Source organism: Geotrypetes seraphini, chromosome 3 (genome assembly GCF_902459505.1).
Source record: "Geotrypetes seraphini chromosome 3, aGeoSer1.1, whole genome shotgun sequence".
Classification (NCBI taxonomy): Eukaryota; Metazoa; Chordata; class Amphibia; order Gymnophiona; family Dermophiidae; genus Geotrypetes; species Geotrypetes seraphini.
Window position 1 is genome coordinate 39,911,950 of NC_047086.1, and position 14,775 is coordinate 39,926,724.

The following is a 14,775-nucleotide window of genomic DNA, read 5'->3' on the forward strand; positions in this document are numbered from 1 at the left end:
CCTTCAATATATTTGTTCACAGGTATGGAATAAATTGTCTTATTCAGTTTGAAGATTTTGCCAATGCCAATGCATTCCGCCTTCTGAACAAGTATCGGAATAGGTACTGCACATTTAATGATGACATCCAAGGTAATAAAATATGATTGTTTTTATATGTGGGGTTTAAGAAAAACTGCAACTAATGTGGAGGAGCATTTTTGATAGGATATCTAAGTCCAACTTTGGACGTTTCTTGCAAGACATCCAAAGTCATAGGTGGAGAAATGGCCATTTTCAAAACAAACAACACCACAAAGATGTCCAGATATTTTTTTTTTTACATCGCTGTCAGGACATAGAACTTTTAGGAAGTCCAATTTTATTCACCATTTTCAACCACAAAACTGTATAGGTTTAAAACGTCCTAAACCAGATTATTTTGATGTAATGGACTAGCCATATAGACATACCAATAGAGCAGTGTCTTGCAAACTTTGTTGAGCCGTGGCACACTAAACATAGTGGCCACGGCTCGAGGCATCTGTAAGTGCATGGACATCGCCATGATGATGTCACATGCATGTGTGGCGTCATCATGACATCTGGGCATGCGCAAAGGCCCTCCAGATGGGCCCTGAGCCGCCAGTGGCGGTGCCAGCAGGGAAGAGGGCCGGAGAGGAGGAGAGGCACTGGTGCCGGCTGATTGCCTACAGCAGAGTTTCTCAACTACTTCAAGCTAAATACCGCCTAAGTCTAATAAATATCAACTAAGTACCCCAACCATAGACCTCCCCAGCAGAACAATGTGCAAAGCACATTCAGACCCAACACCAGAGCGTGAAATTAGGGGACTCACTTGTAATTAACATCTCAGGTCAACAGTTACCCCAATTGGATGTATTACAAAAGGGCCTGTCGTTTGTTCCCACTACAAGCCTAGACATATTTACCACCTATCAGGGCATAGCAAGACTGGTGAGGAATTTGCAAATCAAGTTATTTTTCTCTTATAACCCCTCAGAATCTGATGGTACCCTTTTTTAGGGCCCCCTCCCATTGGGTGCCCCCTAGTCCTATGGACAGCAACATCAAGATTTTTAGGAATATGGTTTTGAAGTACATCTCAGCGCAGAAGATTACCGTTTTAGTACTTAATCCACAAGCCTGCTCATAGGACCTATAGGGACTCCTGAGGAAGACAATAGTGTCGAAACACGGACCGTGTTGGGTTCATATGTTTCTAGTGGTTCAGGTCCTAGACATTTTTATGTGGATTATTTATTTGTTTGAATAAAGCCTTCATCTTGGACATTGCCTCTTTACAAGTTCTTTGTTTTTGAAGGAGGTGGATCAATTAGCTAAGACGCCCCATGTCCGACTTTTCAATCTCACTCAGGACCAGTCTGTGGCTGAAATCCTTATGGAATAATGCTCAACTTGTATTTAAACCAGCTGATAAGGCGGAGCCATAGTGGTTCAGTCTAGGGAACAATACCACACTCAGGTTTACACTCATATACATAACAGCAATCATTACAAGAAACTTGGGTTACAAGTGAATATTCGGACTGTTGTTCATCTTGCCTTGGAGACTCAGCAGATTACTACTGCTGAGGTTAAATATCATACTCAAACTCCAAGTCATACTCCTAGATTTTACACGGTGTGATCCCTCTAGTCGCCCCATAGTTTCTCTTAGAGGTACTATGTTGGAGCCTCTATCTAAATTTATTGACCATGTTCTCAAACCTGAAGCAATGAAGACACTACTCATTTTTTACGTTTCTTGCAATCTTTACAAATTGATCCGACTGATAGGCTAGTCACCATGGACCTGGGGGCATTGTACAGCAACATTCTCCAATGTGAGGCTTTAGAAATTATAGATGTTACGCTACAGTCAGTGTGTGTGTCTCAAAAACATGGTGTGCCAGTGGGCACAGCCATGACCCCTAGTGTAGCCAATCTTTATGTCACTAATTTTGAAAACAAGTTCCTGTACACTTCTACTTGGATGACCCATGTTCGTGTATGGGTCAGATATATTGATGATGTCTTTATGATATGGAGTGATACGGAGCAATCCTTCTTATGGTTTAAGGATTGGTTCAATTCCCTGGATATACATCTCAAGTTTACTATCTCATTGCCAAACCAATAAATTTTTGAACACAAGGATTACCAAACAAGGAATGAACCTGGAGACTACTGTTTATCGCAAACACACGGACTGAAATAATAATAATAATAATAATTTTATTCTTATATACCGCCATACCCGGAGAGTTCTAGGCGGTTTACATCAGTTACAGTAGTATCTGCGTTGACACGCAGATTTACAAACAGTTTGAACAATTTTAAACAAGTTATCAGCAGTATACAATTTATCAGGTAGAAACAAATGTAAGAGCGGGGTTTACAGCATTTTATCATGTAAAGGATTAGACAAGAGGTTAGACAAGTTCCATGGTCTGGAAAAGGCAATACAAGGCCCTGTCTTAAATATCCCGTGAATGGATAAGATACCCCAGTAATTTTTAAATGATGTTAGCTACAAGGGTGGAACAATCAGAGTAGGTAAGTACACATATATGTTTGTCCAAGGGCTCCCTGGGTCTAGGTTGTAACTACAAACTCAGGTTGGCATATTTAGTTCTATTATATGCCTGTTTTATAGACCAATCAGGGTATCCCCTCTGCTTAAATTGTTGCCACATAGTTTTGGCTTATCTTTTAAATTCTGTTTCAAATGTACAAATTCTCTGAATCCCGACTGATTGGGAGAGCTTGTTTTAGCCTAGCCGGATGATAACTATTAAAATGAAGATAGGCACTTGAAATAGTTTAATTTACCTATGGTAAAAAGAAAGCTCCAGGTCGAAGCTCCAGGTGTTCCCAGATGAAACTGTTCCCTCGCCAGGCCCAATGGATGCCTTTATGGAACGCAGCTGTGCAGCACGGAGTTCAGAGGTTTTCACGGCTGAAGAGCCCATGCGAACTGAGGCGCGAGATCTCTCCTTCGAGGGTGTCACTCTTTCCTCAGAAGAGCACAGTCCCGGAGCAAAGGGGAAGTCTTTTTCAGACACGCCGGCCCAGGAGTCTTTCTTGCTGGTCCCACAAAGCAGGAGGATTGATTCCAGAAGGGGGCAAGAGGAGGAATTATCAACTATCCAGCAGGCGACGAGATTCCAGCAAATTCTAGGAGTTTTATCTACAACTAAAGCGGCTCAGGGCATTGTGGAAGCAGGGAACTTTGGAGCAGAAGCTGCTCCTTTACAGAGACCCAAGGTCTTCACGATGGAATCCATTTGGGAAGCTATTTCAGTTATGCAGACTTCTTTCGGGGATCAAATCCAGCAACTTTCTACAAAATGTACTGCTGCACTCGCAGAAAATTTGGAATTTAAAACTAAGGTAACAAGTTTAGAGTCTAAAACTAGTGACTTTGAGACTAAGATAAAATCTTTGGAAGTACAAGCTCTAACTTGGGCTAAGGACAGTGCTAGTCTGCACTTTAAGCAAGAAATTATGGAAAATTCTATCAGGAGATATAATCTCTGGATTATTAATTTTCCTAAAATACATCCTATACCACCCTTAGCAATGTTGAAAAGATATATGAGCAAAATTCTGAAAGTGCCCGAGACCTTATACCCACCTCTCTCAAAAATATTTTACCTTCCTCAAAATCCGAACCAGCAGAATGTGTCTGCTGATAGTTTGGATCTGCCTAATTTCCTTGAAAGGTCAGACTCTGAGGCCCAGATTTCAGCTACTTTGATTGTACAGTTTGCTATTGACTCTGATAGGGAATGGACGCTTAAGAATTTTTTTAAATACAAGGATGTACCTTTCCTGATGAACACTAAAAGAATGTATCCAGATGTTTCTCGGTTTACCCAGAAGAGAAGGAAACAATTTCTCATTTTGAGGCCCCGGGCAGTTCAGTTGGGGGCAACTTTTGAACTAAGATATCCCCGCAAGTGTGTTTTGGTATACAGGGATGATAGATATGTTTTTTATGAACCGCAACAGTTGTCTAAATTTATTTCAGCCAGAGAGCAATCATTAATTACTACTACTTGAATTTTGCTGTTTCAAGATAGCTCAGGGAATAATTACTCAAGAGCAGTCAGGCCACCATTCTTTGTTTTCTTGCTACTTGATTTCCAAATGTTAATTTCAGTTATTCTTTAGCAACGTCTTCAATATAGAGAACTAACTATACTTTGTATTAAGGATATATCTTCTAAATAATTTGGATTTTTGGATTTCATGTGTGCAGTATTTTTTCCTGTTTGACTTGTAAAGATTGTCAATGATAAAATATACATAAAGAATTTTTTTTAAAAACCCCACGCATTTTACGTGAACAATGACCTCATTAGAACGGGAATGAGGCATCAGCTGTCAGCGGCGCACGTGGAGGATCGTTCAGTCAGGGTAAATATTACTGCTTTTTTGAACATCTCCCCTGCTGTAGCTAGAAGGGATCCCCTAGCCTCACCAACTGACGGCAACCTCCTTCCCTCCAACTTCCCAAGTTCTGCAGCTGCAGCAATATTGCAGAGCTTCTGCCTTCCCTCTTCCCTGCCCCCCTTATCTTGGCTTTCATGCTTGCATGAAAGCAGTGGCAGCTTGAGGATATTGCCATTGGCTGCAAAGCTTGGAGATTTTGGGTTGCTAGACTGAAGGAAGATGTCTTCAGGTGGACTTGGGAATCCCCAAAAGCTCAAGTATTTGTAAATTGCACTCGGGCGGGGAGAAACTTTGGTGCCCATCTATTAATTTTGGGCTCCAGTCCCTCCCCTAAATCAGCTGTATATGACTATGCCACTGAATACAAAAATAATTGTGATGCACATATCCCAAAGCTAACATATTCCAGTTAATAAATTCAAAATAAAACCATTTTTTTCTACCTTGTCTGGATATTTTGTTTTTCCATCATCTTGGTCCCAGTTTCTCTTTCTGCTTTTTCTCTATCTTCAACTAATTCTCTTTCCAGTGTCTGCTGTTCATTTTTTTCTCCTCTCATGTTCCATTTCCTCCTTATGCTTGTCTCCAATGTATTGATTTTTCCCTTTCAGCTTTCTTAACTTTTTCTTTTCATTTTTGCCTCTGTCCACTCAAATCTTGCCTTCTTTCCACTCAAATCTTGCCTTCTTTCTCACCCTTCTTTTTAAATGTTCAGCTACCTCTCAATTCTCCATCTTCTCTCAGTCCCTAGCTCTCCCATTTCCTGCTATCTACTCCCCATTACCACATTTCTACCACTGCTCTCTCACTCATCTCCTCATCCACATGGCTCACCAGTTTCAGAATCCCCCTCCCTCTCTTCACTGGGCAGGCTATAATTCCCTGTCCCTTTCTTTCCATCCCCTTTCTTATCCCAGCTCTCTTCCCTCCTGTCTTCCCAAGGATCCATCTCTCCTCCTATATCCCCATGGTCTAACATTTTGCTCCCTCTTTTCTGTTTTTCTTCTTCCCTCCCCCTCCCCCCTTTGAGGCTGAACAATGAAATGGCCACAGCCCTAAAATTTCTCCCTACCTCCCTTCTATCCCCAGATCCAACTTCTCTCCCTTTCTCTTCCCAACTGCCTCTCGCCCCATTTCTCCCCCTGCCTGCCTCCCTCCCCCAGGTATACCATTTCTCCCTTTCTCTTTCTGGTGTTCCATGCAAAGCCAAAACCATTATCTTTTTACTCTTATAAAAATCCGTCCTTAGTGCTGATGGAGCCCTAATTGTCAAAGCATCTCACATGGAAATTACTTTTCCTACTTTAACTCAGTCAGAAGGATCTTTAAGCCTTGATCGTCTTGGTTAGAATCTAACTCATCCAAAATAGCTGGCTCCTTTGCTGCAGTCGTCTGCGTGTGGCGTCGGCTCCTCATGTATGATTCACAGATGATTCGGAAGCCTTCTCTCTGATGTCGTGATGTCAGAGGGAACACTTCTGACGTGGTCGCGGATTGTGCGAGGGGAGCCGACACTGCCTGCGGATGAATGCAGCAAGGAAGCCAGCTATTTTGGATGAGTTTTAGGGAGACGGCCAGAAAACTACCTGCTGGAGGGAGGCATAGCAGAGAGTGAAGGAGAAGCTGGGCCGCACAAGCTGCATTCTCTAGCAGAGCCGCACTCAAGTGGCTAAAGAGCCGCATTCGGCTCGCCAACCACTTTTCTAGGCAGATAAAAACTCGACTTGCTGAGCATAAGAGCAGATTAAAAACTGCCAGTCTCGGCTCCCATGGTGAGTCACTGCCTGGAGTTTCAGCACACATTTGCTGATTAACGGTGGTTGGTAATTGAACAGATCCCTTCTAATTTTATAGGAGCCAAGGCAGCATGGAGGGAACAATTCTGGGAACAATTGAGGGAACAGTTCTGGATCTTCGAACTTGAGACAGTAAAACCAATAGGACTTAATGACCTGATTGAGTGGAACACCATTATTTGACTTTTGACCCCCCCCCCGCCCCCTATTTTCTTTTTTTCTCGACTTTTAACTGTCAAAAATCACAGATACTAGGGGGGACACTCGAAGTTACAGGGAAATACTTTTAAAACCAATAGGAGGAAATTTTTTTTTAACTCAGAGAATAGTTAAGCTCTGGAAAACATTGCCAGAGGCTGTGGTAAGAGTGGATAGTGTAGCTATTTTTAAGAAAGGTTTGGACAATTTCCTGGAGGAAAAGTTCATAGTCTGTTATTGAGAGACATGGGGGAAAGCTACTACTTGCCCTGGATCGGTAGCATAGAATATTGCTACTCCTTGGGTTTTGGCCAGGTACTAGTGACCTGGATTGGCCACCGTGAGAACGGACTACTGGGCTTGATGGACCATTGGTCTGACCCAGTAAGGCTATTCTTATGTTCTTGGCCTGACGCTAGATGTTGGCCCGTAGATTTTTCTCTTTTACCAGCTGAGTGAATAAGGATTATTTATGAGTCAGCCTTTGTGTCCCTCTTTTTTTCTCTTCAGTTTATTTGACATTATGTTTGGCTTGAGAACTTAAAAGGCGTTTTGTGACCCCCGGCTTCTCCCCCTCTTTTGCCTTGCTGGCCCGCATACACCCAGACTCCACGGCGTTATTGTTTTTCTTGTTTGGTCCCTGATGAAGGGGCTGTTTGCCCTGAAACCCAGCTCAGTTGGACCTTGGTTGGATGCAGGAATCAAATGAGTGGATTATCTAGGAACATTTGAATGCACTTTGGCACTTACAGGCTCCAAGTTCAGCTAAGTACTTGAATTGATTTTTCAAAGTTACCGCTGGTGGGTCTACAGGTTTGGCTCTTGCAGGGTTTTGTATATTATATGGGAGTTACAATTACTGTCACAATTTATTTGGCACAAGTGTTTTTCACTGAATTAATTTATAGCACAAATTGCACACATGGAGCGGCCCATTAAGTGGTGCCAGCTCTGTTGTGTTAAGAGCATTAGAATTGCTCAGTGGGGCAGGTCGTCAGAGCTCACAACCCCACACTGAGGGTGCTCTTTCACTATTTAAATATTTTGATTATTTGCATTATATTCTTTGTGGAATTCCTTTGTGATTGTAAACCCCTAAAGAATACAAGCCCCAAGGCAAGCCCTTCTTTTGGATTGTGACTTTTAAGTACCTTGGTTTTTTTGGGCATAGTTGTTGTTCTTGCAAATGAAGTTGGCAGAGAGTAGCAAAGATTCACTAAATTTGCATGTGCTCATCACTAGTGATAGCGATGGGCACATGCACAGAATAAATGCAAAAAAACCCAAACAACAACAAACCCTCCACCCAAGAGCGAGAGAGATGCATCCGGAAGGGTCCTAAGGCTCTGATTGGCCCAGATGCATAAGGCTCCACCCTTAGGAGGGGCCTTAAACAACTTGGGCCAATCAGAGCCTCAGGCCCCTCCCAGGATGCACCCAGGAGGGGAAAGCCCGCCATTTTGAAGAGGCAGGCCAGCTGGAAATAGGCATCCCTCTGTCCAGCCATCTAAAGTAAGGGGCAGAGGGTGGGGGGTCGTTGGAGGCATGGGGGAGGTGGCGTTGCATGGCAGCAGGAAAGATTAGGCATCTCTCCTGCTGTCAGGGGGAGGGGTTTGCTTGGCAGTGGGAGAGATGGGCATCTCTCCCACTGCAGGGGGGGGAGAGTTGGTTGATGGCGGGAGAGATTGGCCATTTCTCCTGCTGCCGGGGGGAGGTGGGGTGTTGGTGGCAGTGGGATAGATTGGGCATCTCTCCTGCTGCTGGAGGAGTTTTAGTTGGCGACGGGAGAAATTGGACATCTCTCTTGCCGAACTTCAATTTGAATTGTTTTTTAATTTTAATTTGCTTGGGGAGGGGGGTCTGAGCTGTGAAACCTTACTTTCCTGTCAGTGCCTGAGCCAATCAGTGCCTGAGCCAATCAGTGCTCAGGCACTGATCAGAAAGTAAGGCACGACAGCTCAGACCTGTTGGTAAATTTTTGCTTCAAATGTGGCACAACAAGGTTAGAGAATCACTCGGCGATTTTAGAGAATTACTCAGAGTGATCATTTCAATATTAATGACTTTGTTGTACTACATTTGCATGGCAGTATCAGAAACTGTTAGAAAACTCAGAAAATATCTCGGTAAACTGTTTTGATAATCTGCCGCTAAGATACATTTACTCTAAACTAGCTGGAACCGGTTTAGCGAGTCCGTTAAAGGCAGATTTTAATTTTGAGAATCTGCCCCTTGTTCCTCAGTTCATACCTTCACCTCACACTACTGTTTAGAGCAAAACTCCAGAAGAGACAGACGATTTGGGCAAGCAGTTTTGCAAAATTTGTTTTCTTCCTGTGTGCAAATTTTCCCTCCGACCCTTTTGGTTTGCTAGGCTCATATACAGTAAAACCTTGGTTTGCGAGCATAATTCATTCTGAAAACATGCTTGTAATCCAAAACACTCGTAAATCAAAGTGAATTTCCCCATAAGAAATAATGGAAACTCAGACGATTTGTTCCACAACCCAAAAACTTTAATACAAAATACTGTATGTACTCATATTGCATGACCTTGCTTGTTTATCAAGTTAAAATTTAATAAAACTGTTTTGTTTGTCTTGCAAAACACTTGCATACCAAGTTACTTGCAATCCAAGGTTTGACTGTATATTCAATTTTAAACTTCTTCCTGAGTCAAGATCCTGGCAGCTAGGAGTCTCACACATGTGAAAATATTATACTTTGTTGTCCTTGGAGAAAGCAAATATATTTACCTGTAGTAGGTGTTCTCCAAGGACAGCAAGTATATATTCTCACTGCCTGCCCACCTCCCATAGTTGGATTCTTAGCTTTGTTATTGAACTGCAGGTCCTGCATGGACAGTGCCTGTATGGGCAGTTCCTTAAAATTTAAAGTAACAATACACTTGGTAATCTGTACCAGGTTCTGTGGATGATGTCATCCACATGTGAGAATATATACCTGCTGTCCTCGGAGAACACCTGCTACAGGTAAGTATATTTTCTATATTAACTTTTAATTATTTCATGTACTGTAGGAGGAGATTTTTAATTTTCCATTGCTTTATTTTTTATTTTGTGTCTCTGAATTTCACAAGAGTCAGTTATTGAGAAAAAGCAATTAAATAAATAAAAATGATTCTTAGCTCTGCTTTTTATGCTTTAGGAACTGCAGGAGTGGCTGTAGCAGGTCTCCTTGCAGCTCTACGTATCACGAAGACCAAATTGTCAGACCACACTATTCTTTTCCAAGGAGCCGGAGAGGTATCTTTCATTAATTTCTCTTGTTAAACTGCAGAATTTGTTTTTACAAGTTTAAAACAGACAAGTCTGATACTAATGATTTGTCTGGATAATTTCTAGAGTTACCTGGATAAGTATTTTCATTGAAATTTCCCCTTTATATTTGATAAACCTTTCCTGGCCAGTTTGTTGTGGGACAAAATCTATCAGGTAAACCCGGGTGAAATTAGACTCAAACTTGTACAATCCAATTAAAATTATTTGGTTAAGTCAGATTGCAGAAATAACTGGCCTAAAATTGACTAAAGAAGTTATCTTGTTAATTTTAATCAGCAGCCGAACTTTAAAAAATCGATATCCTTGAATTTCAAGGGGTCAATAGTCAGCCAAACAATGCTCAGCATTTTGCTGATCACTGTTGGCGTTATATCTAGAAATTCAATGTTGGGCCATTTCTGAGCCTAGGCATTGTAGTCATTTTCTGTTTCAATATAGTGGAATATACTGTAACGCTTCAACTGTGTTAAAACTTGTACATTTGTTTGTAAATACAAGTGCTTAGGAAGGAGCAGGGCTAAAGGGGGAAGTTATAAAGTGGCAAAAGGTAGGCTTTTACAGTACTTTGATTTACTATGGGAGTCACTAACTTGTGGCTGACTCTAGTGTAAAATTACAGCAGTGCTTGTCAGCCACCTCACAAGCAGCGTTGTTCAATCTTTCCAGGAGAATTGGGCTACTAAGTCACAGTCTGAAGCTGGTCCCAGAGAGCCCTAGCCCAAAGAACAAACTCCTTCATGCAGCTTACCCCCAACTCAAGCCTCCCCTAACAGCACCCTCTTGAAGGTCCCCCCCACTAAAAAAAAATTCATCCCTGTGAATCCTTGGTCCCTAGTGGCCAGGCAAGAGTGATGCTTAGTTGTTCCTGCCTTCACTGGTGCCAGGATTGAAAATGGCACCAGCAGCATAAGTAGTAGTATTGCTGTATTACCACTAAGCATCATGTTTCCATATAAGGCAGAGAGGCCCCATTTAGATCCTGGCACCAGCATGGGTAGGAGTGACTGAGGATTGTTCCTGCTCAAATCACTCAAAAACAGGGATTGTCAAAAGGTATGTCTGGGGAGGAGGGGCTTGGGGTTTCAAAGATTATAAATGGGTTTTTCAATGTGGAGGTAACTTCATGTGGTGGGTCTGAACTTGGTGGTGGTTCTTCAGATTGGGGACATTATGAGGGGCTTGATTTGGGAGTTATTTTACTAGCTATTATACAGCTTGCAGTATGGATCTGGTATTCACCACAAGCTGCTTTATAGTGTTTTCTTAGGTATGAGCAGCTTTATATCTATTTGTATGTTTTGTATCTCATTATTATGTCCCATATATAACCTAAACCAAGGGTGCCTAAAAGGTCAATCGCGATCAACTGGTAGATCGTGAAGGCAACGCGAGTCGATCACATTGCCTTCGCGTTCTACTTGCTTCCCGACTCAGAAGCACCGAGCCAACCAAAGTCCCCCACCCAACGTCAATTCTGACATCGGAGAGGAAGTTCCGCTGCCTAGCTGGCTCGGAACTTCCTCTCCTACTTCAGAAATGACGTCAGGGAGAGGAAATCTGGTCGGCCCGACACTTTTGTGTGGGGAAGCAGGGAGAGTTTGGGGCTGTAGTGGTTTGGAGGCCTGTTCCCCGAAGGCGGTGGCAGTGGCTTGGGAGCAGGCAGGGAGACAGAAAGAAGGGGGAGCAGGGAGACAGACAGAAAGAAGGGAAAAATAAAGAAAGGGGGGACAGGAAGACAGAAAGAAAGGGGGCATGGAGAGAGAAAGACAGAAAGAAAGAGGAGCAGGGAGACAGAAAGAAGGAAAGGGGGACAGGAAAACAAAGAAAGGAGGCATGGAGAGAGAAAGACAGAAAGAAAGAGGGGCAGGGAGAGAGAAAGACAGAAAGAGGGGCAGGGAGACAGAAAGAAAGAAAGACAGAAAGAAAGGGGAAGGGGGCAAGGAGAGAGGAAGAAAAAGTTGGTGGAGGGAATGAGGTCTGGAAGCATACAGCAGGCTAAAAGAAGGGAAGAAATATTGGATGCACAGTCAGAAGAATAAAGTGCAATCAGAGACTCATGAAATCACCAGACAACAAAGGTAGGAAAAATGATTTTATTTTCAATTTAGTGATCAAAATGTGTCCGTTTTGAGAATTTATATCTGCTGTCTATATTTCGCACTATGGCCCCCTTTTATTAAACCACAATAGCGGTTTTTAGCGCAGGAAGCCTATGAGCATCGAGAGCAGTGCAGGGCATTCAGTGCAGCTCCCTGCGCTAAAAAATGCTATCATGGTTTAGTAAAAAGGGAGGGGGTATATTTGCCTATTTTTGTATAGTTGTTCCTGAGGTGACATTGCATAAAGTCATCTGCCTTGACCTCTTTGAAAACCCGCAGAATATAAATGATAATTAACATTTTCTTTGCGTACAGTGTGCTTTGTGTTTTTTAAAATTTTATTGTTGGTAGGTCATTTTGACTTGGTCATTTTAAAAGTAGCTCGCAAGCCCAAAAAGTGTGGGCACCCTGACCTAAACACTTTGTTACTGCATCACAATCTGCATTACTGGGAAAATAATGCAGGTTAGAGCCATAACCATGTTAACTTCCCCCCAACTATACTTTTGTTCATAAATAGGTGAAAGTGCCGCAGTAATAGGCATGAAACATATTACTGAAATGACAGGTTAGTGAGATATGATTGCAATCTAACTCAGCCAAATCAAAGGCTTGGCATAACTCAACAATATGTTTGAATATTATCCCAGTTGAAAGTGAAAATATTAAGAATTTAACTTGAAAAGGGTTATGCTCAGAACCAGTGACATTATTTAAATAACACAATAGCTTAGATAGAGTTCATAAATTGCATTTTTCTAAATCTCCTTTTCTTTTGTTTTAAGGCTGCTCTAGGGATCGCAGACCTCATTCTGTTGGCCATGGAGAACGAAGGTACTCCTGAAAAATTGGCCATTGAAAATATATGGATGGTTGATTCAAAAGGATTAATTGTCCAGGTAATGTAAGACTGACATTATACACTGGAGACTTGAAAACAGAAGTTTAACAGGGCTGAAAATATTTTAGTTGTGTTAAACTGCTCCCTTGAATTTTTAGGGCACTGGTCTTTGACCTGGGAGCCGCTGCGTGAGCAGACTGCTGGGTGCGATGGTCCACTGGTCTGACCCAGCAGCTGCAATTCTTATGTTCTTATGATAAATAGTATTCACTTTCCACAGGAAACTATTGAAGTGATGTAACTGAGTACGGTCATGTAATGTAAGGTCATGCATCTCGGCAGCGGAAATCCATGCAGAACATACTCCTTGAATGGAGAAACGCTAGCTAGAACGTCAGAGGAACGGGACTTGGGGGTAATCATCAGTGCAGACATGAAAGCTGCTAAACAAGTAGAGAAGGCCTCATCTAAGGCAAGGCAAATGATTGGATGTATCAATCGAAGCTTTGTCAGCCGCAAACCTGAAGTCATAATGCCACTCTACAGAACCATGGTGAGACCTCATCTGGAATACTGTGTGCAATTCTGGAGGCCACATTACCGGAAAGACGTGCTTCGAGCTGAATCGGTCCAGCGGATGGCCACCAGGATGGTCGCCGGACTCAAGGGTCTCTCATACGAAGAAAGACTGGGCAAACTGCAGCTCTATACCCTGGAGGAGCGCAGAGAACGGGGCGACATGATTGAGACATTTAAGTACGTCACTGGTCGCGTCGAGATGGAAAACGATATATTCTTTCCCAAGGGACCCTCGGTCACAAGGGGGCACCCCCTCAAACTCAGAGGGGGGAAATTTAGTGGTGACACAAGGAAGTATTTCTTCACGGAAAGGGTGGTAGATCACTGGAACAAACTTCCGGTGCAGGTGATCAAGGCCACCAGCGTGCTTGATTTTAAGAATAAATGGGACATACACGTGGGATCCCTACGAGGGCCAAGTTAAGGAACTGGGTCACTAGCACTCAATGGGGTGGGTCAATAGAGTGGGCAGACTTGATGGGCTGTGGCCCTTTTCTGCCGTCATCTTTCTATGTTTCTACTACTGAATAATGATTTATATTACAAGAAGCAGATTTTGCCATACATGCATTAAAGATTATTATGACATTTGTATAATGTAAAATATTCAGAATCTTTTTTAACTTTTTTATTATTTAGAAAGTTAACAGTCAGTACAAAATAGTTCTACTAAACTAACAACAGTTAACATGTCTTTTAAACATACAGAGAAGGAAGAATTCTTCTGGTTCGTGCCAAACGAACCTGATTGAATTTTTTGATTGGGTGACCAGAGAGCTGGATCGAGGACATATGCTAGATGTAATTTACTTGGATTTCAGCAAAGCCTTTGATACAGTTCCTCATAGGAGGCTGTAGAACAAACTTGAAGGGCTGAAGTTAGGACCCAAAGTGGTGAACTGGGTCAGAAACTGGCTGTCGGAAGTCGCTTGAAGGAAGGAAAGGTGACTAGTGGAGTCCATCAGGGTTCGGTGCTGGGGCCAATCCTGTTCAATGTTTGTGAGTGACATTGCTGAAGGGTTAGAAGGAAAAGTGTGCCTTTTTGCAGATGATACCAAGATTTGTAACAGAGTAGACACCGAAGAGGGAGTGGAAAATATGAAAAAGGATCTGCAAAAGTTAGAGGAATGGTCTAATGCCTGGCAACTAAAATTCAATGCAAAGAAATGCAGAGTAATGCATTTGGGGATTAATAATAGGAAGGAACCGTATATGCTGGGAGGAGAGAAGCTGTTATCCCAGGACAAGCAGGCAGCATATTCTTGACTGATGGGTGACGGCACCGACGGAGCTCTGGTACGGACAATTTTAGAGTGATTGCACTCTAAGAACTTGGAAAGTTCTAGCAGGCCGCACCGCGCATGCGCGAGTGCCTTCCCGCCCGACGGAGGCACGCGGTCCCCAGTTTCTTAGTTTCCGCGGAGCTAAGAAGACGCGTTCTTTTCAACGGCTGAAGAAAAGTTTTTTTGTATCGCCTTCCCGCTCGCGAAAATCCTGTG

The 14,775-nt window shown here is 42.7% G+C and overlaps 1 protein-coding gene across 4 annotated transcripts in view; it reads left to right on the forward strand.

The window, feature by feature from the left end:
* ME1 (malic enzyme 1) overlaps window positions 1–14,775 on the forward strand; it is a 328,911-nt gene that overhangs the window by 242,673 nt on the left and 71,463 nt on the right. For all 4 annotated transcript variants that reach the window (XM_033939569.1, XM_033939568.1, XM_033939570.1 and 1 more), the window contains 3 exons: window positions 23–132; window positions 9,624–9,721; window positions 12,642–12,755. In XM_033939569.1, coding sequence (XP_033795460.1) covers window positions 23–132; window positions 9,624–9,721; window positions 12,642–12,755 — 322 coding nt within the window. The remainder of the gene's footprint in view (window positions 1–22; window positions 133–9,623; window positions 9,722–12,641; window positions 12,756–14,775) is intronic.